Consider the following 26,383-nt stretch of genomic DNA (forward strand, 5'->3'; position numbering starts at 1 on the left):
TACTTTATGATACTGAAAAAATTTCGTCGTTAAATTCAATATTTATTTGTAAGAAACGCCAAGATTTAGAGAAAATTAGCAAAAATTAGCATTTTTCTAAATTTTAATGTATTTACTTGTAAAACAGATAGTAATACCACACAAAATACTTACTAGTTTATATTTCCCATATGTCTACTTTATGTTTGCGTCATTTTTTGAACATTCTTTTATTTTTCTAGGACGTTACGAGGCTTAGAACTTTAGCACCAATTTCTCATATTTTTAAGAAAATGTCAAAAGGCTATTTTTTCAGGGACCAGTTCAGTTCTGAAATGGCTTTGAGGGCCTTATATATTAGAAAGTCCCCAGAAGTCACCCCATTTTGAAAACTGCACCCATCAAAGTATTCAAAACAGCATTCACAAAGTGTTTTAGCACAGGAATTAAAGCAAAGTAGAGGTGAAATTTACAAATTTCATTTTTTTCTTCAAAAATTCATTTCTAATACATTTTTTATGTACCGCAGAAGGTTTTACCCAAGAAATGCAACTCAATATTTATTGCCCAGATTCTGCAGTTTCTAGAAATATCCCACATGTGGCCCTAGTGTGATAATGGACTGAAACACAGGCCTCAGAAGCAAAGGAGCACCTAGCGGATTTTGGGCCTCCTTTTTTTAGAATATATTTTAGGTACCATGTCAGGTCTTGTGCTGCCAAAACAGTGGAAACCCCCCAAAACTGACCCCATTTTGGAAACTATACCCCTCAATGAATTTATCTATGGGTATAGTTAGCATTTTGAACCCACAGTTTTTTTGCTAAATTTATTTGAATTAGTATGTGAAGGTGAAAATCTACTTTTTTTGTGAAAAAACATAGAAATTGTAAATTTTTACAAGGAATAAAGTAGAAAAAACACCCCAACATTTATAAAACAATTTCTCCTGATTACGTAAATACCCCATATGTGGTAATAAACTGCTGTTTGGACCCACACCGGGGCTTAGAAGGGAAGGAGCGCTATTTGGCTTTTGGAGCTCAAATTTAGCTGGAATAGTTTTTGGGTGTCATGTCGAATTTGCAAAGCCCCTGAGAGACCGAAACAGTGGAAGCCCCCCAAAAGTAACCCCATTTGGGAAACTACACCACTTAAGGAATCTATCTAGGGATATAGTGAGCATTTAGACCCCACACGTCTTTTGCAGAATTTATTAGAGTTAGGGCGTGAAAATTAATATCAACATTATTTCCACTAAAATGTTGATTTTTTTCAATTTCACAAAGGATAAAGGAGAAAATGCACCCCAACATTTGTAAAGCAATTTCTCCCAAGTACGGCTATACCCCACATGTGGTCATAAAAGTTTTTTCATTCGAAAGTAATTAACCCTTTACGAACTGATTCATGTTTTGCTTTTTCGTTTTTCCTCCCCGCTTTCCGAGAGCCACTACTTTTTTATTTTTCTGTCAATAGAGTGGTGTGAGGGCATATTTTTTGCGGGACGAGCTGTAGTTTTTATTGGTACCATTTTGGGGTACATGAGATTTTGTTGATCACTTTTTATTCAATTTTTCGGCAAGCCAGGTGACCAAAAACCATCAATTCTGACAATGATTTTTATTTATTTTTGACGGCGTTTACCCTGTGCTATAAATGACTATTATACATTATTCTGCGGGTCGGTACGATTACGGCGATACCATATGTATATACGTTTTTTTATGTTTTGCAGCATTTGCGCAATAAAATAACTTATTTAGAAAATAATTTATTTTCTGTGTCACCATATTCTGAGAGCCATAACTTTTTTATTTTTCAGTCAAAAAAGCTGTGTAAGGGCTTGTTTTTTGCGGGACGGGTTGTAGTTTTTATCGGTACTATTTTGGCGTACATGCGACTTTTTGATCACTTTTTATTGTATATTTTGGGAGGGGTGGTGACCAAAAAATAGTGATTCTGGCATTGTTTTTCGTTTATTTTTTTTGCGGTGTTTACCGTGCGGGAAAAATAATATTATAGTTTTATAGTTGGGGTCGTTACGAACGCGGTGCTACCAAATATGTGTACTTTTTTTTTACGTATTCATTTTTTTTCCTATAATAAAAGACTTATAGTAGGAAAAAAAGCATTCTTTGTTTATGTCACTTATAACTTTTATTTTTACACTTTTTTTAAAATATTTTTATCCTTTTTTTTACTTTTTTCACTTGTCCCACTAGGGGACACTTAGACTTGCAGCTTTGATCGCTACTGGAATACATTACACTACCTACGTAGTGTAATGCATTCCAACTGTCATTGTGACGTGACAGTCACACTGACCATAAGCCTACGACTACCACCCTCGGTGTGGTCCTCATAGGCTTCTGTACATGGCAACCCGGAAGCCATTGTCTGGCGTCCGGTTGCCATGGGTACCATCGCCAGCCCCCGTGATTTCACATGGGGGCTGCCGATCGGCGCTAAAGACCTTAATTGTGGCGTTCAAAATCGAGCGCCGCAATTAAGGGGTTAACTGCCGATATCAGCGGCGACAGGCCGCTGATCGGCAACGGGGAGAGCAGGGCTGACACCCTGCACAGTTAACCGCCGCTGAGGTGTAGCGCCGCGCGGCGGTTAACTGTCAAAGCACTGACGTAACTGTACGTCAAGGTGCGCAAACTTACTGCTCACCATGACGTACAGTTACGTCATGGTGCGTTAAGGGGTTAATTATATATTCTTATTCGGGTCAAAACTCCATTACATAGCTCAAAATCCCCTCCACATAACCATAAAATTAAAAGATAACATTCTAGCTCCCTCCAGATAAAACTAGGGGCTAAAGGCCCTTTTACACCAGTTTCACAGGGAGATGTGCGGCAGACAACGATAATATTTCACTATTTTAAAACGATACGACCAGCAGATGATCAAGTGTTTACACAGGGCAATTATCAGCAACGAGCGTTCTATGAACGCTCGTCTGCCTGATAATCGACCAGTGTACAACCCCCTTGAAGGGCTTACTGAAGACTAATCTATTATGAGACCAATATAAATCTATCTACAGCAAGCTGCTTCCGGTGGTGGGTGCAGGCATTAATAATTACATTTTTGCAGAGTCTATGTACTTCCCATAGACAGCTAGTCTGCTGCAAATTCTAACTCAAATCTGTCAGTCCACTGCTTCTGACAGCTGACTCAACTGTTCTCCACCTCCCTTCTCTCAGTGTTGGACGTAGCAACAGGTAGAGACAGTAAATTGTACACAGCTGATCAGAGAGTGGAGAGTGAGGAAGGCATCCAAGTCTTCAGGAAGGGCAGATCACACAAGCTAAACTGTACCGGGGTTTATATAGGCAGGAGAGCACAGGCAATGGAAGTGGGAGAGATTACACACGGTATCAGTTAGATTATTTTCCCCCTCTACACACTATAATCTGTTGTGTTCAACCCACTCCCGTTTTTTCTACTATCTCTAACACTGAGAGAAGGGAGGGGGAAAGCAGTTGAGTCAGCCATTAGGAGTAGTGGATTGATGTATTTGAGATAAATTTGCAGGATACCAGCTGCCTACAGGAATTACACCCACTTTACAGCAGCCAAATGCTAGGATTTTTTTTTTTTTAATGAAAACCATTTAGAAAGTTATTTGAATTTACATTTAGGAAGCAAATGAACAATAATAAAAAAAAATTCAGTGCAAAGGTGTCTATAGCCTTTAAAGGGAATGTGTCGCTAGAAATTATTATTATTATTTTTCAGTTAAACAATTAGTATATAAGTGATTACACATTGTTTTAATTTTTTCACAAGTCAGGAAATATTATAAATGAGATTCTAATTTATAACATTTCCATGTGCTGGGCACTAGAGCAGTTCCCAAAATTGCAGCATGGTCACTGTGGTAAAGCAACCTCATTGATTTATGCTGCAAATTTGGGGTGGACACACTCTCCTCTAGTTTCCTCACACAATCCCCCCTCCCTTTTTCTGGCTAGTGGCAGGAGAAGGAAGGGTTTGAATATTCAAAAATCCTACACTGTGTGCCGCCATTTTCTGAGCGACTGCACAGTGTAGGAGGATTAGATACAGGGCTCTGCAGACAGTATCACATGAACATAATACACACATAACATACACAGACATAAATTACCTGCCGCCGCCGCCTCAGCTGGTCTACGCTCCTATTCCTTGCGCCTGAACATATGGCCGGAAGACGGCTTCCGGTCCACATGAAAATGGCGCCGGATTTCGCTCTGCGAACGAGCTTCATTTTGGTCTGTGTGGGAGCGGCGCATGCACCGTTCCCTCACCGACAGCGTACGCTTCTGAGAATGGAACGGCTCCCGTTCGCATTCTCTATGGGGTTGTATGTGCCGTATTTCATCACTGTATGTGTCGTTAATCGACACATACAGAGATGAAAAAAAATATTGCAGAGAAGTAAAAGTTTGAACACAGTAAAAATTAGAACGTGACAACACTAATAAATACAATTTTTGTTTATATTTTATTAAAAGCAATATAATAAAAAAAAAAAAAATCATGACACCTTTCCTTTAAGCTTACAAAAAATGGAGCTGAACCCTATTATCACTACATAATGTTAAATTATAGAAAACAAAATCATAGGTGCACTTTAAATCTGGAATCTCTCACTACCGTCCACTTAAATATATCCCTTTACTATAATGAACTGCACATCATCCTAAGATGATCAATTGTATACCATACTAACAGGCTCTGCAAAGTCTGCCTAAATTTAAAGCATATTTTCTACAAATACAATAGAGAATTGGACACCTACTTTGGCCCTGACAAAAAGTTAAAAGATTTTTGGAGCAATTACATATATGAGTTGTTTGGATAAATTCCTTTGAATTTGGCAAAAATATTTTATTTGCATAAAATCTGACAACCCTCCTAGTATGAGATGTACAAACGATCATTAACCCCTTAAGGACCGAGCCATTTTGAACTTTTTAGATTTCGTTTTTCCCTCCCCGCATTCCAAGAGCCATAACTTTTTAATTTTTTGGTCAATGGAGCGGTATGAGGGCTTATTGTTTGCGGGAGGAGTTGTAGTTTCTAACGGCACCATTTAAAGTACCAAATAATGTACTGGGAAACGGAAAAAAAAAATATTTGGCGATTAAATTAGAGAAAACATTGCGATTCCTACATTGTTTTTTTGGTTTTAGTTTTTACGGCTTTCGCTGTGCGGTAAAGACAAAACCTTAACTTTATTCTGCTGCTCAATACAATTATGGTGATACCAAATTTATTAGGTCTTTTATATATTATAACTTTTTGTTAAAAAAAAAATTTTTGTTTCACCACATTCTGAGAGCCATAACTTTTTTATATTTCCGTGGATTGAGCAGTTTGAGGGCTTATTTTTTGAGGGACAAGCTGTAGTTTTTATTGGTATGTACAACGTTTTGATCACTTTTCACCCAAAAAATTTTGCCAGCTAAGGTGACCAAAAAACAGCGATTTTGGCATTTTAAGGTTTTTGTTTTTTACTGCGTTCACTGTGCGAGATAAATAATGGTACATTGTAATTTTCAGACTTTTACGGACGCAGCGATACCAATTTTGTTTATTTTTTTATTTTTGACATTACTTTAGAGAAAAAATGGGAAAAGATTATTTTTTTTAACTTTGAACTTTATTTTTTTCACTACTAATAACTTTATTAAACTTTTTTTTTTACACCATTTATTAGTCCCCATAGGGGACTTGAACCAGCGATCATTAGATCGCTGTTACTATATACTGCAATACTAATGTATTGCAGTATATCATCATTTTCACAGGCTTCTGTTAAACCGTGCCGGAGACACCGCTTAACAGAGGCAGACCTGGGGCGTTAATCGACACATACAGAGATTAAAAAAAAAAATGGCAGCCCCATAGAGAAATAAAAGTCAGAAAAAAGAAAAAGTAAAACACAAAAACACAAATAAATAAAATTTATTTTAATAACATACTAAAATCCAAAACATATAAAAAAAATTTTTTTCGTGACACCTTCCCTTTGACTTTACTTTTTGTTGTGTGATATCACACTGCAACAAGTTATCAGAGTCAAGATAAACTTGGCTACATCTGTTTAACTGTTGCAATTGGTAATGAAAAGGTCAATTAATCTAGTCACTAAGTTATCAAATACCAAAAATATAGCATTAACAGCGGCAACATACATGTCAGGGCAATTTTGTTTTATTACATAACATCATAATATTTCTTGTAGTTATATTTAAAATCATTGATCAGCCATCAATCTGTGATCAATAGCAACCCTCACTACTAAGCAGCATAAAGGGGGCAATGGTGCTCAACTGAATGGGGTTGTTCTGCAGTATAAGTCACAGCCACATGTATGGAATCAATATGTGTGGATTAGCAATAATGGGGCTGCAGGACTTCAGAGAGCACGCAGACCATTCATTCTGCTAATCTCGGGGGGTCCCAAAGTTCAGAACTCCGCCATTGACAAATTGATGGCCTATCCATTCACACATTGCCCACCAGAATGTCCTGCCTTAGAGAGTAATATTAACTAACCAGGAATGATACTTGTAAATAATATTTTCCTGGCAATGAATTTGATTAATATTGTATATTAGGAAGACCATTATATTTTGAACACATATACATTGCTAAAAAGATTCTCAATCGTGGAATACCTCTTTAAGAAAATTCACTTTTATATGTTGAACATTTAGGTTCAGGATAAGAGCGGAAGTGGCTTCTAAAGAAATTATAAGAGTTAAAATATTAGATTTTTCTATTAGTTATTAAACATTTTAAGCGTTGTCTGAATCAACAGCCTGACCACTGCAAAGTGAGCAGCATCCTGATTTCTGGTTATTTAATGACCACTTACACTTAATGATCACTTACATTATTTTATTTGTATTATTTATCATATAAATCAATATTTTCCTTCATTTTCTAAAATTCTCTTCCCTTAACTTAATGTTTGCTGAACCAAACTAAGGAAATGAACACACACAACTATAGCCACAAGCATCACAATTATTAGAAAGTAAAATGTTTGCCCTTTTTTTGCATATTCTGAATGAATGATTATATTTCTTATGATAGGTATGATAAATAAAAATAATTATTGTTGATTATTATTGGCTATATGGTCATCAGATTTATCTGGTTAATCTAGAGTCTTTGATATATAACTTCATTACCATTTTTCCACTTATTTGACCTTTTACTGTATGTAGTATAGAAAAAAAATGTGTTATTACATGGAAAACATCAACAATCTGCTGCTGATTGATCTCTTTCATTTATTATATTTGTCTATGAGTGCACATTGATATGCACATTGATGTGAATGGGTCTTGAGTCACTTAAGACATTATCCTAGCTTTACAACCCCTTTAAGGGCTATGTACACCTTTGAAAACATTTTTATTTTTTTAATAAAAATTTGTATCTGTTTGTTTGGTGCAACTTTCTAATTACTTTTTATTAAAAAATATTTTTACTTTCTCAGATACATCTGCTTTGTGTCATGTATACAAAGAAGCTGTATCTTGTGGAGAGACCTGAATCCGAAAACAGGTTCAGTGTCAGCGGTGTCTCTGACACACTTGATCGACTTGTTATCCATCACATGTGATCGGTAACAGCTCGATCCTGCGTGTCAGAGGTTCGTTGACACTGAACCAGTCAGTGCTGCTGAACTGATGGATTGAGGTCTTAACGCAAGATCCAGCTGCTCTGTATACAGGATGCAAAGCATCAGTATCTCAAAAAGTAAAAATATTTTTTAATAAAAAATAATTAGAAAGTTGCACCAAACACACTTTTATATTTTCTAAAAAAGCAGCTGATCGGAGCGGAGTCCGGGTGTCGGACCCGCACCTATGATATATTGATGACCTATCCGGTGGATAGGTCATCAATTGTCCGGTAGTGGACAACCCCTTTAAGGAAACGCACCCTAGCTAAGAGGAAATGGTGGACAGCCATAGAATTCCCCTGAAGCAGGTATTACATGGTATCCTTAACTAATAGACCATATTGACAGACATATCTAATAGATTAGGCCCTTTAAGTCCTCATGCACATGTTAGAGCCATGTCCACGGTGCCTGTATGGAGGCACACATCGTCAATGCAGCCCTGTACTATGTAACCATGTGCTACCCTATGGTACTCCGTATGACACCATATTGAAATATTATCCCCTAGATGCATAATGTAACTAGTACTGGTATTATGATAATACACATTATCACATTATTTAGATACTCGTGTTAATAAACATCAGGTACTGTTGTGTTATTGAATTTGTTTGCCTGGCCCCTGGTTATTCTCACAAGTCATAATTAGAATAAAAATAAACCCATAATAAGATTCATAAGGCAGCAATGTATTTTTATACACTGCACAAAACAAACTGAACAAGTAAATACAGCAAATAGATCAAAAAGATTATATACTTCAAAGATTTGCTGACTACATAGCTAATGTTAAAAGGGTTTTACAGTATGTAAATAAAGTCTAATCATTGTATAATGAAAAGTTATACAAATTTCTCAATATTTTGTCTTTTAATTATTTTTAAGATCTCTATTGGCTGTCCATGAATTGTGAAAAAATTTTTTTTTATCCAAAAGCTTAATAACGCCAAAGACCTATTATTATTTTTACAAATGAGTGTTTAACACAATACAAGATGTGCCAGTGTGTAGTAGTGCAGTCTACATTTTAGACAGTGTAAACTTAGACAAGGCAGTTTGAAGATGCCCTAAATTCATCACAGTGGTGAATGCTGTATGATAATTTTGCCACATTTTATTTGACCTGCTAGACACTTTTCTCTATCTTATACCATTTTGGAGCAATTTACGACACATTCGAGCTGCAGACACATTAGAACCTCTATGAACTATACAGTCTGGATGCCAAACTGATAGATTTTGCATATGCTGATAGATTGTAGAAATCTATCAGGACTGTAGAGAGATTTTGATGATGTATTTAGCTAACAGAGGATTGCGTAGACTGGATACATATGTATCACTTTACCGCTCAATGCTATTAGAAGGAGTGCTGCCAATCTTGTCCCTGTTGAAGGAACCTTCTGACTTCTCTCCGCACAACAAACTTGCAATAGTGATGATAAGGATGATAAGGATGGTGTGCTTTCAACACCTTGAAAATTGTTTCTCCTGGAAGGCAAGTGTTCTAGCCTAGTTTTGTTGAGAGCTTCCCAATGCACAGATCAAGAGCACAAAACATCAAAAGATCATGAATAGAAGTTGCATACCAAGTAATCGCCCGATACTGGGTTTCATCTCTTTCGACTTCTGCACCAAGTACAGAGCCAAGCATACCACCTTTGCCACCATTATTGCAATTACTTTGTGTGGAGAGATATTGCAGGGTATCTTTCACAAGGAGCAAGATTGACAGCACTACTCCTAAGAGCGTTGAACGGTGAAGTATTATATACTTTGAGTTTTACAGGAGGCTGACTTTGGCCTCTATCCAGTCACCTGCTCTGCTGTTATAAGTCACTGGAACATATAGATATTGTTGATTTGGATACATATTTAACAAACTGTTAGGCTCTGTGCACACCATGTTTTATGCCCCAGGTTTGAATGGCTCCCAATATATATGTTAACCTTGGGCCTATAGGCTCTCACTTTTTTGCAGTATCCTGTTGTATGAAGTAGCATACACTACTACACTATTCCATACGGAAAAAATATTATACCAACATATACTAGCCCGACAAAGATCAAAAGGACACTCTTTTTGCGTCCGTTGGGCTAATGGAGTCTTATGGACACATTTAGCATATACGTCAGGAGCTTTCCCAATGTATACACTAAATGTAGGGCCTAGAAACAGTGTATACCGAACCTTAGCTATGAGAAGTATAAGGTCTGTGCAGGTTTTCAGTAAATGCAGGGGGTTGTCCCATCTGGACAACTGTTTCTTAGAATAAGGCCACCCTTAAAGTTTTTGTTAAAAAGGACATATTTAGTTGAGAAGTGATATTCTATGCATACACATCCATGTGTACACTTTTATTATCTTTATTATCTTCAACAAAACATTATACAGATAAATTACAAGGACCTGGTACATGTTCTACAGTAATGTCCGCATATGCTCTATGTTACACTTTGGTCCCAGATTGAAATCATGTTTGCTCAAATACAATTCTATCTTTGCACGCGCTATATGGAAATGTTTAACCAGTAGTCATCTGGGCAGTGCTTGAGGGCTGAGGAATCACAGAATCTCAACTTTTAGGCCCCCATTCTTGCTTGCTTGCCTCCTCTGTTGCCATTGGACATCAGCTCGCTGGATTGAAATCCTGCGCCATTCACTGGTATACTACGGGAATGCACAGTGACGCGAGGTGAACCATTCTCAGCTTCATCCACTCACTATGCATGCCTAGAGTATATCAGTAAATGTTGAATGTGCAGGATATCAGCAACAACAACGGAGGTGGCAAGAAAGAATTGGCATGTAAAGTGCAGAGATGCTGCAAATCCTCAGCCCTTAAGCACCCCCTAGATGACTACTGGTATAACATTAGCATATAGCGCGTTCAAACTTGGAACATGATTTTAGCAAACATACTAAACCAGACGATTTCATCAGTGGCATGTCTGTAATTAGATGGCCACCATTTTGCCGTGATTCGTGCCTGGCGAACCGCTAAAAGTTTCAGATTTCACTCCAAAACTTTAGGAAAATTTACATGTATTTACAATTTGCTTGTATACTTTAAAAGTCATGGCAGTATTACTTGCTTCACTTAATCTTATATGGTATGGTTCTATGAGTTGGTATGAAAATATAATGAGATAGAATATTTGGCCGTCATAGAATGCTACATTGAAACACTATTTCATGCAAGTCCTAAGGTTTTAAAAGCTTTTGCAATATTAAGAACATCCTGTCATTATATGTGGTATGGACTCAGGATCTATTAGCTATAAAATATTTACTTGAAGAAAGCATAATACATGTAGATTAGAATTTTCTCTAAAAGACCAGTCCAAATTATCTAAGCAGGTGCCGGCAGCAGTTAGTTCAGACTCCAGGGGCGACAAGAAGCATTGAAAGAATCTGTTACAATCTGAACTTGTGATTCTAGCTTATGTAAAAAGTAATATATATGTTAAATTTTTGAATAAAGTCAAGCCCGCTGACAGTCACCATCTGTTGAATAGTAGTATAACACACAAGCCCTGGAATAACTGGGTTATGTTGGCAATTTAATAAAGAAAGCTGCATTGGCAGAAAAAAAATGTTTCTGTTACTTGTACAAATTGAAGTTTGCTAATCTCTTTGAAGTACAGAGAACTTTATAGCAGTAAACCTTGTTGCCACATGAAGATGCTCACGCAGTGGGTTCTGGCCTCTAGAAAAGAAGGGGTTAAATGAGGCTGTGTTCACATTTCACAAGTCATAGGTGTAAAAGAAATAAAAATGTGTTTCTTTATAAATGTCCCGTAATGTCAACCTGAAAGGAAAGGAAAAGGCTTTGGGTTATATGACATACATTCCTTATACTGACAATGTTTGGTCAAAGCGGGAGAAGAAATTCTACAGTTTATACTTTATATGTTAGCAAAACCACTCTGATCCACTACAGCATCAAAATATATAATGGAAAATATTGATTGATATGAATTATTTAACATATAATAATGATTGCAAATTATTGGCAACTGCTTTAGAATAAAGCAACTTAGTGAGAAATAGTAGGAACTGTACATGAAATTAATATTAGAGTTAAAAACTCCAGCATTCCCCCTATTAGGGCTCATTCAGACGAACGTGAATAATATCCGTGTTCTGCGCATGGAAATCACATGTAGCACACGGACCTATTGATTTCAATAGGGCCATTCACGCATGCAGGAGTTTTCACGTAGCGTGAGTCCGTTGCGTGAAACTCACTGCATGTCCTATATTAGTGTGTTATCACGCACCAACGCTACTATTGAAGTCAATGGGTGCGTGAAAACCACGGACAGTAAACAAATGCACATTCTGTGTGCGATGCATGATGTGCGCATCAATTCAATTGAAAATAATATTTAAAATTTTTTTATTTGCGAGTGTGTGAATAACGCATGCCACTCGCAAAGCACACTGATGCATAACGGAACCAGATTCACACGCGGTTTTCACGCGCGTGAATCTTATACACTCGTGTGAATTGTGCAACGGTCTCTCACTGTTTGAAAACTCCTGCATGTGTGCTACGCGTGATTTCCATGCACAGCACATGGACGTTATTCGCGTTCGTCTGAATGAGCCCTAGTGCCCCCTGTCTCCCTCCAGAATGGCAAAAAAGTGCTGTTTTGGAAGTAGGTGTAAATCAATAAATCCGATCATAACAAAAAAGTAATGTAGCAATCACTAGAAAGAACATCAACTTTTGTTTCCTCTCTCTTCCCTTCTGGACTGAAACTGGACCCATCCCACATGAATAAAAGTTTATAGAACATCATATAGAATATAGGGGTGAAAAGTATATATATATAAATATATATATATATATATATATATATATGTATATATATTTATATACAGAGTGAAACCTCTCCAAAAGACAACCTCTTTGAGAAGTCCACCCACTTATCCAGACCAGATTTCCTGTGACAAATTTTCTGTTCCATTTCAAGATAAATCTCGGCACTCATGTAATTTGCTTTTGCAATCTTATTTTATCCTCGGCATATATAATATTTTGGTCGAGCAAGACCTTCATCAGACAGTGTATTGAGAACTTATAATATAGCTTACTATGATATCCTCTTCAATAAAGAACTAGAAGTGGATTAATTCATGCACATTATAGATAAATAGCATTAAGTAATAAGCGCAGAAACAGTGCAAAGAGAAAGACACATTATTGAATAAGCGGTATACCTATAGCTATTGTGTTGAGCTTGCTCAGGTGTATTACAGAAATTGAAGAAGATGCCCAAAGTGATCAAACATTGATATACTACAGTGAGAAATATGTAGCACTCTTACCGGACTGCTGTTGTAGATCAAGTTATGTGGTAAGAAGACAAACGCTTTTACCACGCGACATCCGTCGCTGAGGGAATGGGTGCTGAATTCCAGTAAAATTAATATATATTTTTTTTATACACATCTAAAATGTCATGTGACTTACAAAATGACGTATGTGACATGATGGTCACAATCCACATCCGTCATGGGACCCTTTTAAAATTGATGATGTTAGTAATGTCATAACACTCCAGTCAAAGACCAGTACAATCAGATATAATTTAAAAAAAAAACTACTTCTGTGTGATCTGACTGGAAGAGGATGTGTCCCATGATGTGATATGAAAAAAGTTTATTCTGGTTTAAAATGTTATAGCAGGCGATGTAATGACATACGTATAATATTATACAGACAGAACTCCTTGTCTAGTGACTGAAGATATGACAGATAATTGACATATTCCAATTCGGTAGCGTTAAAAGGGAAACTTCTTTAGGTTGTGCACGTGTTTGTATGGAAAAACCGAGAAACACAATATATAATTATGAACTTTAGATCTCTATAATTTATCACAAGTATGTAAAAATATTCCATTACATATTTAAGATCTCTGTATTCAAGAATGCCCACAAGTATATAGACATTTGTATACATTGCTAACAAAAACGTTGTATATTTTATTCCCTATTGAAACCCCAGGGGCAGGGGCGTAACTAGGAAAGACTGGGCCCCATAGCAAACTTTTCACTGGGGCCCCCCTCTCCTGGGTGTCACACAACCCCCCCTTGTATATAGTGCCTTTTTTACAGCCCCCTGTAGATAACGCCATACAGCCCCCTTTGTAGATATCTACAGAGAGGGCTGTATGGCGTTATCTACAGAGGGGGCTGTATGGCGCTAACACCGTACACCCCCCTGTAGAGAACGCCATACAGCCCCCCTGTAGAGTATGCCATACAGCCCCCCCTGTAGAGAAAGCCATACAGCCCCCCCTGTAGGGAACGCCATACAGCCCCCAACTGTAGAGAACGCCATACAGCCCCCCCTGTAGAGAACGCCATACAGCCCCCCTGTAGAGAACGCCATACAGCCCACCCTGTAGGGAACGCCATACAGCTCCACTGTAGGGAACGCCATACAGCGCCCCCTGTAGGGAACGCCATACAGCCCCCCCTTGTAGGGAACGCCATACAGCCCCCCCTGTAGGGAACGCCATACAGCCCCCCGGTAGGGAGCACCATACAGCCCCCCCTGTAGGGAACGACATACAGCCCCCCCTGTAGGGAACACCATACAGCGTCCCCCCTCCCAAAAAAAGCCGACCTACAGTGTGTCCTACAAAAGACATGTATCCCCTCTCCACAGGAAAGGGAATACATGTGTGATCGCTGGCAGCGATAGGGAGAACGGGGGACCGAAAGTCCCCCCAAGTTCTCCATGACTAACCTCTGACTTCCGGCGTCTGCGCAGCTCAATAAAAATGAAAGGAGCGCTGTTCACGCATTAGCACAAGCGCGACCGGCGCTCCAGGCATTTCTACGGAGCTGCAGACAGACCCCGGAAGTCCGAGGTTTGTGATGGAGAACTTCAGGGGACTTTCGATCCCCCGTTCTCCCTAACAATGCCAGCGATCACACATGTATCCCCTATCCTGTGGATAGGGGATACATGTCTTTTGTTTAATGGCAGAGCGGGGAGATACCCCCCTGCTCTGCCATAGTGTTCAGTGGCGTCGCGCTGTAGCAGCCATAGCGGCTGCTAGCGGATCCTCCGGCCATGGTGGGGGCCTGTGCCGACGGCTGCTACGGCGGTAGTTACGCCACTGCCCAGGGGTCTAGTGATCACAAAAAAAAACAACATTTTCTGTTCCACCATATACTATGCATAATGCCAGAAGACTAAACCACTAGAAAATTACCTTTGAATGCAATTTTGGGTAGTCGTCACTGTGTATATGTTGCTTATATTGCACCATCAAATTCCACAACGCTGTACAAATGTTATGATCACTAACTATTCCCAGTGAGGCTTACTAAAACCACATAACACAAAAGAACATACAAACTCATGTAGATATTGCCCTTGGTGGTATTCAAAACTAAGACAACAGTGCTAACAATGTGTATATGTATATCTGTATCTATATATACAGTGAAGGAAATAAGTATTTGATCCCTTGCTGAAGTTGTAAGTTTGCCCACTGTCAAAGACATGAACAGTCTAGAATTTTTAGGCTAGGTTAATTTTACCAGTGAGAGATAGATTATATAAAAAAAAAAAAAGAAAATCACATAGTCAAAATTATATATATTTATTTGCATTGTGCACAGAGAAATAAGTATTTGATCCCTTTGGCAAACAAGACTTAATACTTGGTAGCAAAACCCTTGTTGGCAAGCACAGCAGTCAGACATTTTTTGTAGTTGATGATGAGGTTTGCACACATGTTAGATGGAATTTTGGACCACTCCTCTTTGCAGATCATCTGTAAATCATTAAGATTTCGAGGCTGTCGCTTGGCAACTCTGATCTTCAGCTCCCTCCATAAGTTTTCGATGGGATTAAGGTCTGGAGACTGGCTAGGCCACTCCATGACCTTAATGTGCTTCTTTTTGAGCCACTCCTTTGTTGCCTTGGCTGTATGTTTCGGGTCATTGTCGTGCTGGAAGACCCAGCCATGAGCCATTTTAATGTCCTGGTGGAGGGAAGGAGGTTGTCACTCAGGATTTGATGGTACATGGCTCCATCCATTCTCCCATTGATGCGGTGAAGTAGTCCTGTGCCCTTAGCAGAGAAACACCCCCAAAACATAATGTTTCCACCTCCATGCTTGACAGTGGGGATGGTGTTATTTGGGTCATAGGCAGCATTTCTCTTCCTCCAAACACGGCGAGCTGAGTGAATGCCAAAGAGCTAAATTTTAGTCTCATCTGACCACAGCACCTTCTCCCAATCACTCTCAGAATCATCCAGATGTTCATTTGCAAACTTCAGACGGGCCTGTACATGTGCCTTCTTGAGCAGGGGGACCTAGCGGGCACTGCAGGATTTTAATTCATTACGGCGTAATGTGTTACCAATGGTTTTCTTGGTGACTGTGGTCCCAGCTGCCTTGAGATCATTAACAAGTTCCCCCCGTGTAGTTTTCGGCTGAGCTCTCACCTTCCTCAGGATCAAGGATACCCCACGAGGTGAGATTTTGCATGGAGCCCCAGATCGATGTCGATTGACAGTCATTTTGTATGTCTTCCATTTTCTTACTATTGCACCAACAGTTGTCTCCTTCTCACCCAGCGTCTTACTTATGGTTTTGTAGCCCATTCCAGCCTTGTGCAGGTCTATGATCTTGTCCCTGACATCCTCAGAAAGCTCTTTGGTCTTGCCCATGTTGTAGAGGTTACAGTCAGACTGATTAATTGAGTCTGTGGACAGGAGTCTTTTATACAGGTGACCATGTAAGACAGCTGTCTTTAATGCAGGCACCAAGTTGATTTGGAGCGTGTAACTGGTCTGGAGGAGGCTGAACTCTTAATGGTTGGTAGGGGATCAAATACTTATTTCTCTGTGCACAATGCAAATAAATATATATAATTTTGAGTATGTGATTTTCTTTTTTTTTTTTTTAATATAATCTATCTCTCACTGGTAAAATTAACCTAGCCTAAAAATTCTAGACTGTTCATGACTTTGAAAGTGGGCAAACTTACAAAATCCGCAAGGGATCAAATACTTATTTCCTTCACTGTAGATAGATAGATAGATAGATAGATAGATAGATAGATAGATAGATAGATAGATAGATAGATAGATAGATAGATAGATAGATAGATAGATAGATAGATAGATAGATCTATATATATATATATATATATATATATATATATATAGATATATGTATTTATATATCTATATATATCCATATCTATCTATATACACTACCGTTCAAAAGTTTGGGGTCACCCAGACAATTTTGTGTTTTCCATGAAAACTCTCACTTATATTTATCAAATGAGTTGCAAAATGACTAGAAAATATAGTCAAGACATTGACAAGGTTAGAAATAATGATTTTTATTTGAAATAATAATTTTCTCCTTCAAACTTTGCTTTCGTCAAAGAATGTTCCATTTGCAGCAATAACAGCATTGCAGACCTTTGGCATTCTAGCTGTTAATTTTCTGAGGTAATCGGGAGAAATTTCACCCCATGCTTCCAGAAGCCCCTCCCACAATTTGGATTGGCTTGATGGGCACTTCTTGCGTACCATACGGTCAAGCTGCTCCCACAACAGCTCTATGGGGTTGAGATCTGGTGACTGCGCTGGCCACTCCATTACAGATAAAATACCAGCTACCTGCTTCTTCCCTAAATAGTTATTGCATAATTTGGAGATGTGCTTTGGGTCATTGTCCTGTTGTAGGATGAAATTGGCTCCAATCAAGCGCTGTCCACAGGGTATGGCATGGCGTTGCAAAATGGAGTGATAGCCTTCCTTATTCAAAATCCCTTTTACCTTGTACAAATCTCCCACTTTACCAGCACCAAAGCAACCCCAGACCATCACATTACCTCCACCATGCTTGACAGATGGCGTCAGGCACTCTTCCAGCATCTTTTCAGTTGTTCTGTGTCTCACAAATGTTCTTCTGTGTGATCCAAGCACATCAAACTTCGATTCGTCTGTCCATAACATTTTTTTTCCAATCTTCCTCTGTCCAATGTCTGTGTGCTTTTGCCCATATTAATATTTTCCTTTTATTAGCCAGTCTCAGATATGGCTTTTTCTTTGCCACTCTGCCCTGAAAGCATCCTGGAGTCGCCTCTTTACTGTAGACGTTGACACTGGCGTTTTGCGGGTACTATTTAATGAAGCTGCCAGTTGAGGACCTGTGAGGCGTCTATTTCTCAAACTAGAGACTCTAATGTACTTGTCTTGTTGCTCAGTTGTGCAGCGGAGCCTCCCACTTCTCTTTCTACTCTGGTTAGAGCCTGCTTGTGCTGCCCTCATGAAGGGAGTAGTACACACCGTTGTAGGAAATCTTCAGTTTCTTGGCAATTTCTCACATGGAATAGCCTTCATTTCTAAGAACAAGAATAGACTGTCGAGTTTCACATGAAAGCTCTCTTTTTCCAGCCATTTTGAGAGTTTAATCGAACCCACAAATGTAATGCTCCAGATTCTCAACTAGCTCAAAGGAAGGTCAGTTTTATAGCTCCTCTAAACAGCAAAACTGTTCACAGCGGTGCTAACATAATTGCACAAGGGTTTTCAAGTGTTTTCTAAACATTCATTAGCCTTCTAACACAGTTAGCAAACACAGTGTACCATTAGAACTCTGGAGTGATGGTTGCTGGAAATGGGCCTCTATACACCTATGTAGATATTGCATTAAAAACCAGACGTTTGCAGCTAGAATAGTCATTTAGCACATTAACAATGTATAGAGTGTATTTCTGATTAATTTAATGTTATCCTCATTGAAAAAAACTGTGCTTTTCTTGCAAGAATAAGGAAATTTCTAAGTGACCCTAAACTTTTGAATGGTAGTGTATATATATATATATATATATATATACATATATACATATATATATATATATATATATATATATATATATATATATATATAAATAAAATAGTATCTTTACAGGCGTTCCTACTATACTGTGGGGGATTTACAAATATTCCAGTTTTCTTCTATTATTTTATTGCTGTGTTAATAAAAAGAAATGCTATTATTAAAAGGGCTTCCGGTCATATCACATGTGACTGGTTTATAAAAGTTCTCCAACACTTTTCTGTAGGGAATAATGGGACATAGTGTTCACAATTTATTTCTTGTTCCTCAATAGCCATTTCCGTAGGTGGGGAATATTGCAAGTTCCGCATCGACTATTTCAACAATGCACTTGCTGTCAGGTATACTGTCTTTCTAAATGTCTCCCAACTATTATTCCAACATGACATTTACTAATTAAGTTTTACGTATCCTAAAGTCTAAAGGTTCCATTAAATGGTGCTCTCCTATCCTATTTTGTAATGTGGACCAGTACTTTCATAGCCTGGCAGGCCAACAGTGTGCACTGTTTCCTGTGCTTTCCTTATGCTATCATAGGTCATCATTATTTTATGGCACAGAGGGAACACGCTGCAAGAATTTTAATGACAGGAAGATCAGATCATAAAATGAAGGCACGCTTCCTGATCTGAATGCCAGAGAGAGTGAGATGAAGGGTGAATTTACTCCTGGGTCAAAAGCAACATAAAATCAGCTCATAATTGCATTGAGTTTATCACCGTAGAATCCAGTTTTCATTTAATATCTGACTTGTAAAATTATACTTTATCATATATTCACACCTGCAGAAAAGACTTGACAGTGCAATGAAGTACTACTTAGTTTACTGCTCAAGAAAAACAAAGAGGATTTATAGTCATTTTCTTATCTGAACAATATATTCAATAGTCACATAGAAGAGTAGCTGCAGTAGTATAAATGAGAAGACATTAGTGAATGTAATAATGTCAGTGGCAGACTAATACCCAGTGAGGTGAGAAATACATAGTTTCTACCTGTCAATCTACCCAAGGGTATACTTTATTGTTGTTTCTGTAGGGTTCCGATTTTATGACCACTGTGCCATGCTCACCAATTATGTTAATCTTAAATTAGAGCAAGAGCTAGACACATATACCCTGACCTGTACTCACTTTGACTCATTGTTGGACTCGTAAAAGCCATTAAGTAAAGATGACACATGATATTATAGACCAATAATATGATTTGTTGTCTACAAGGACTACACGATAGACCAGAAAAAAAATACAGTAAAACTATCCCCAAAAAAATATCTCTTTGAGAAGACCACCCTCTTATCCAGACCAGACTTCCTATGGCAGATTTTAATTTCCACCGTACAGTATATTATGCATACTGGCCATCTTCTTTGAAAAGACCGCCCTCTACAAGATTACTTGTTTAAGTAAATTGGGTGGTCCTCTCAAAGAGGTTTCACTGAAATGGTTATCGCTCTGTCTTCAATCAGAACTGAGCCCCAACATGGCCATATCTATCATCTATCTATCTATCTATCTATCTATCTATCTATCTATCTATCTATCTATCTATCTATCTATCTATCTATCTATCTATCTATCTATCTATCATCTGTCTGTCTGTCTGTCTTTCTATAGATAAAGATATAGCCGCACACTAGGAATATAAATAGCTATTAACATACATGCTGCCGATCATTTTTCACACTTTTGACATACACAAATAAAACCTGCATTATGAAATAAAACAATCATATTATGCCACATTCTTATATTTTATCTAAAAGTACACAACTGGACTATGTGAAAATGGCACCTAATCCTGTGAACCTTTCATGCAATTTTGTAGCAAGGCGTAATGTTTTGCAAAAAAAATGCATATAAAATCATGTATGTGGCTAAAATATCGACCCAAGCAGAGCTTGATATGCACAACACTTCCAAAAAAAGATTACTCAAGATCTGGCAAATTCATACATGCCACTTATGCCAATGTTAACATGCAGATATATCATCACATAATCACCAGAATTGAATAGACCAAACATCTCTATGGTCAAGATGCCAGTAAAAATCCAAGTCACGGAGTCATAAAATGGCCTGAATAGGTGCAGGGGGTGATTATATAAGCAACTGCTCATCTTCTGACCACTTTAGTAGGAAAAAGAAAAGACCCCTAAAAGTGTCATGCCTCTCTTATTGGTAAGGAGGGTAATAACACGTACAAAGGTTCCTGTATCACCTTCTTCGATCACTGGAGGCTGTACAGCGGGAGAGATGACAGTAACAGGCTATGATCTTTCTTCTTGCTGTCACTTGCAGCTTCCATCTTCAGGATGATGGTGTATATGGAGTTTTATTACCTGGTACCCTGCAGTTGTGCCCCTCTGTCGTGTTTCCGCCAGAAAAGTAAAAAAGTTACGGCTCTTAGAAGGCGGAGATGAAAAAAGGAATATGAAGTTAAAACTGGCTGCAACTGGAAACGCAGCCATAATATTATATTAAGAACTAAGCTCTGGCCCTTATATTGTAGTCTCTGCAAGCTTGGTATTACATGTGTCTTTGGCAGGGAAAAGGTTAAAGAGTGTCAATCCCTTTTCCAAGGCTCTGGCTACATAGTTACTACAGTATTTTAAAAAATATTTATGTAAACTTAATGCACGTCATTTGATCCACCATTACTGCTTTCCATAACACCCTCTCAGGCCATTTTCATTGTTTTTGTATTCCACTGCTTTAATGAACTGGTGAAAGGAAATATGTTGTGGGTGAACAGAAAATATTGATCACATGCAAATACTGCTTGAGGACATAGAAGCCTATGTAAATAGTAAAAAACAGAATATGTAATAAAATGCTCTACATCCTGCATTTTTATGGTCTTGGATCTGTAACTGTATATAAAACATGTGTGTATTATATATTCGAGGTTAGGGATCAATGAGTTAATAAAAAACACGTGGGTACTAGTAGTCAAAACATGCTACGTTTTTATTTAATGCTCTGTGATGTGGAAGATATGATGTCCCATTATTTAACCTGTATCTGATGTCAACAAAAAGACTGAAGCTGAATATCATAAATCTAGTGTGGTAGATCAGTAAATAAGCCACATTTAGGAAGAATATAGACTATAGATAGAATATACTTAAAGGGAAATTGGATACTTGTGCACATTTTTCTGTATTCTTACATGTCGTTGAAAGTAACATTACAAGGGGATAACGCAGGTTTTTTGGTGGGGGTTACCAAGCATGTTGGTGTCCATGCTAGAGATGGGATACGATTGATAAGCCTAGGTATAGGGGTTAATAGAGGTTGTTTAAGGCATGTCAATGTACCTAACATTTAATTTTAATTCATCTAAAACTTTTTTTTATAGGGGTCAGAGTTTGGCTTTCCCTCCTACAGCGATATAGTTGCATGATAAAATTCTGTTTGCCTGCAGCTACATCTAGGGGGAGCTCACTGCATAAGGATTTATACAGTTCCCATTAAACTCTAAAATATATTGATATGCGGTAAATTCCCCCTAGTAGTGGCAGAAAGATTTTTTATCATTTAACTATGCTTTTCATGAATGCCTAACAGGGGGTTTACAGGTACTTAAAAACTCCCTAAGTGCGGTCCCAGATCGGTAAGATTCCAGGCACTGGGACCAGCACAATCACTAGAACAAAGGTGCCCATAGCTCTTTGAGCACCATGCCTTTTCAACTCTCCGAGTCATGCTGTAAGGACCTCCATTATATGCAATGAAGAGCCTGGCAGCATAACATAATAGAAGTAAAAATCTCTATGCTATTAGCTGAAGGGGCACAATGTTAGGAAGAATTATAAAAGCCCCATATTCTAGTGATTGAGGACCCAGATGCTGGACTCCAATAATACCTTCTGTCATAGTATAGATTGGAAAATGTACACTGTTTTATGTAGCAATGCAAGCAATGCCATCCTACTGAGTATTCCTTGTTTCTTCTCTCTGCAGTTCATGTGGAACCCGGCACTTGTGAGGTGATTGCTGCTCACAGATGCTGCAATAAGAACAAGATTGAGGAACGGTCGCAGACAGTAAAATGCTCATGTTTTCCTGGACAAGTCGCAGGGACTACAAGAGCAGCTCCCTCATGTGTAGATGGTAAGCCCCACCTTTTAGAATTGTATCTTTATATAATGGGAATATATATCAATCCACAAAACACAGCGAAAATAAGACGTGGTCAACATATCCACAAATTTACAGTGGTCTATTTCAGCAGAATTTGGTTCTTAGTAAACATTTTGCTCAAACTGTATAAGACCACTTGACATTTCCAGGTGACCTCTCTAATGTATGTCACCATGCTTAACCTTGGTGCTGGACCGTATTGTGACCACCGCCGCTGCAGCGCAGCACCTGCAAGGGGAATACCCCAAAAGCCCAAACCTTGCTGACAGGACAAGCCTCCATTAATTTGACCCAGCTTAGTTTTTACCTTTAGGAGACTACATAAGGGTTTCTACTTATCTGCTCTCAGTTTCACTACTGAGACAACATGGTAAGGTGAGCTTTTTTGATCTGGACACTTGGTTGTTGTGCTTTGTGGTGGGTCTCTGTTGCTTTGGTGCTGTGTCTATAGTGGGATGTGGTTCAAAGCCAATGTGGCTTAGCCAGAAAGTGTGGGTGCTCTTGGCCGCTGGGTTGCTCCCCCTGCAGGTTGTATTGCGGCATTGGTTGAACCTAATAAAGAAAGGAACCCACTTTAAAGAAAGCCTTTCATCTGCCCATACATGTGCAGCTAAGTGCAGCATGTAATGGGCAGGGCTGCACAAACCCTGGGGCACTTTACATTTTTTTCTACCCTCCTCCATTATTTCGATATCGGTGCCATTATATTTGGTACCTGATATTTAAATAACCCCCTGAACTGTCAATGGGGCGTGTTATGGCAAGGGGGCATGTTACTATGGCTGTGACACTGTCCAATCAGATACAGACAGCCTTACAGCAAGACCTGGAGAGAGTAGAGCATGTGCGTGCGCGTACGCTCTCACTCTTCAGCTGTCAAGATCAGTCTTCTGCCGAATTGTCAAGGAGGCGTGTCACTGCTATGGATAGTAGAAGAGCTGGAGAGAGGAGAGCTCTTGCGATAGATCAGTCTTGCCCTTTGCCGAACTGGCAAGGGGGCGTGTCTCTCTCCAGCTCTAACACTGTCCGTAGCAGTGACACACCCCCTTGCCAGTTCGGCAGAAGACTGATCTTGACAGCTGAAGAGTGAGACGCACATGCTCTCCTCTCTCCAGGTCTTGCTGTAACACAGTCCGTAACTGATTGGACGGTGTCACAGCCATAGTAACACGCCCCCTTGCCATCACACACCCCATTGACAGTTCAGGGGGTTATTTAAATATCGGGCACCAAATATAACGGCACCGATATCGAAATAACGGAGGAGGGTAGAATTTTTTTTTAATTTAAAGTGCCCCTGGGTTTGTGCAGCCCTGCCCATTACATGCTGCACTCAGCTACACATGTATGGGCAGGTGAAAGGTTCTCTTTAAAGAGGTCACCATAAAGTAGCAAGTGGGCTTATACAATTTGAACAAAATGTTTCTTAAGAACTTTATGTTCATCTTTTATATTTTTGCTTGGCAGCAATAAATCATTGTAAAAATTGGATGTACGGACCCTGTTTTTTTTCTCTTGTTTCTGTATATAAGAATATTTTGATTTGCTGGCAAAATGACATATAAAAACAAGCAAACTCAAAATGCTGTTGATTAATAAGGAGGTTTGGTTAATTCATTATTTATTTGGTCTTTATTTAAACATGCTTTGATTATAAAATGATGTGACTCAGGTCTCTAATCTATTTCTCTAAAACTGAAAGCAATAATGAGCTCATTCATTCAGACGTTGTTCTCATTCACATTAAAAACTTCGGAGCAGATTTATTAAGACTGGCATTTCATACGGTCAAATCCGGTCGTAAGTTCTGCAATGTTTGCGCTACATATGTACATACCCTTATACAGAACGCAAGAACTCGCGATAACTAGTAAAATCTCATGTTTTGAGTCTGTAGGCTGCCGTGGGAGGATGCAGAGGATGCCAGGAATTGCCAAAATCGAAAGTTAATTTGCATAATGAAACAAACCTATATAAGCAGCTTTGTTTTGTCCCCCAAAAATTCTAATGACATGTATTTGATGCAATCGCGGGGGTTGTCAATGGTTGTCATGGCAACCGGAGGCCAGACAATGGCCTTCAAGTCTGCCAGGTATGGAAGCCTATGAGGACCAGCCAAGGGCTGGTCCTCATAGGCTTCCTGTCAGAGTGACTGTCAGCGTCACAATGACAGTTATAATACATTTCATTACGTAGGCAGTGTAATGTATTATAGCGGCGATCAGTGCTGCAGGTCTCCTAGTCCCCTAGTGGGACAAAAAAAAAGTTTATAAAAATGTTTTATAAAAGTGTAAAAATAAAAGTTATAAGTTAAAATAACAAGTACTGCTTTTTTTTTCCTATAATATGTCTTTCATTATAGGAGAAAAATGAAAACGTACACATATTTTGGTATCACTGCGTTCGTAACCACCCAAACTATAAAACTATAATGTTATTTTTCCTGCTTGGTGAACACTACAAAAGAAATAATTAAAAAACAATGCCAGAATCGCTATTTTTTGGTTAACAACCCTAAATAAAAAACAGAATAAAATATGATCAAAAAGTCGCATGTACCCCAAAATAATACCAATATAAACTACAACCCGTCCTACAAAAAACAAGCTCTTAGGCCTCTTAACTGCCCGTGATTGTGGGCACGAACAGCCGTCGACGGCCGCGGACAGCCATCCGCATTTTCAGCCCGTGCTCCCATTCGGTCCGTAAAAAGCAAAAGATAGGACATGTCTTATCATTTGCGGCAACTTTCTACGGCATGGACACCTTCCCGTAAATATACGGAAAGGTGTCCATGGACAATAGAAGTAAATGGGTCCGTAATTGCGGACCGTAATTATGGTCGGCAAATATGGAAGATGTTTTACTGTCGTGTGCATGGGGCCTTACACAGCTTTTTTTGACTGAAAAATAAAAAAATTATGGGTCTCAGAATATGTATCGACCCGCAGAATAAAGTAAAATTGTCATAGCCCATGGTGAACATTGTAAAAGAAAATAATAAAAAACATTGTCAGAATTGATGGTTTTTGGTCACTTTGCTTGTCAAAAAAGATAATAAAAGTGATCAAAAAAGGGTTAAGAAACTTCCTGATTGCTGTTTTGAATACTTTGAGGGGTGCAGATTTTAAAATGGGGTGATTGATGGAGACCTTCTAATATATAAAGCCCTCAAAGCCACTTCAGAACTGAACTGGTCCCTGAAAAAAATAGCCTTTTCTAATTTTCTTGAAAAATTGTGAGAAATTGCTTCTAAAGTTCTAAGCCTTGTAATGGCCTAGAAAAACAAAAGGACATTTAAAAAAATTATAAAAAAAGAAACTAGACATTTGGTAAATGTTAACTAGTAACTATTTTGTTTATTTTACAAGCAGATACATTTAACTTTATAAATATTCACATTTTTGCAAATTTTCTCAACATTTTGGTGTTTTTCACACATAAATATAAAATTTATCGACCAATTTTTTTCACTAACATAAAGTACAATATGCCAGGAGAAAACAGTTTTAAACTCACTTGGTAAAAATATTCCAAAGATATTACCACATGAAGTAACACATGTCAGATTTGAAAAAGTCAGCTGTGCCACATCAGGCTGCATCCCCAAGGGGTTAATCAGACGTTAAATTAAATCAGATCCCTAGTTCAGACC

At 38.4% G+C, this 26,383-nt stretch overlaps 1 protein-coding gene across 1 annotated transcript in view; it reads left to right on the top strand.

Annotated features, from left to right (window-relative positions):
• The window catches only part of TAFA3 (TAFA chemokine like family member 3), a 408,856-nt gene that overhangs the window by 325,108 nt on the left and 57,365 nt on the right, over nt 1-26,383 (top strand). The window contains exon 3 of the mRNA XM_075853849.1: nt 22,549-22,698. Within this exon, the coding sequence (XP_075709964.1) occupies nt 22,549-22,698 (150 nt within the window). The remainder of the gene's footprint in view (nt 1-22,548; nt 22,699-26,383) is intronic.

The sequence above is a fragment of the Rhinoderma darwinii genome, chromosome 2 (assembly GCF_050947455.1).
Source record: "Rhinoderma darwinii isolate aRhiDar2 chromosome 2, aRhiDar2.hap1, whole genome shotgun sequence".
In the NCBI taxonomy this organism is placed as follows: Eukaryota; Metazoa; Chordata; class Amphibia; order Anura; family Rhinodermatidae; genus Rhinoderma; species Rhinoderma darwinii.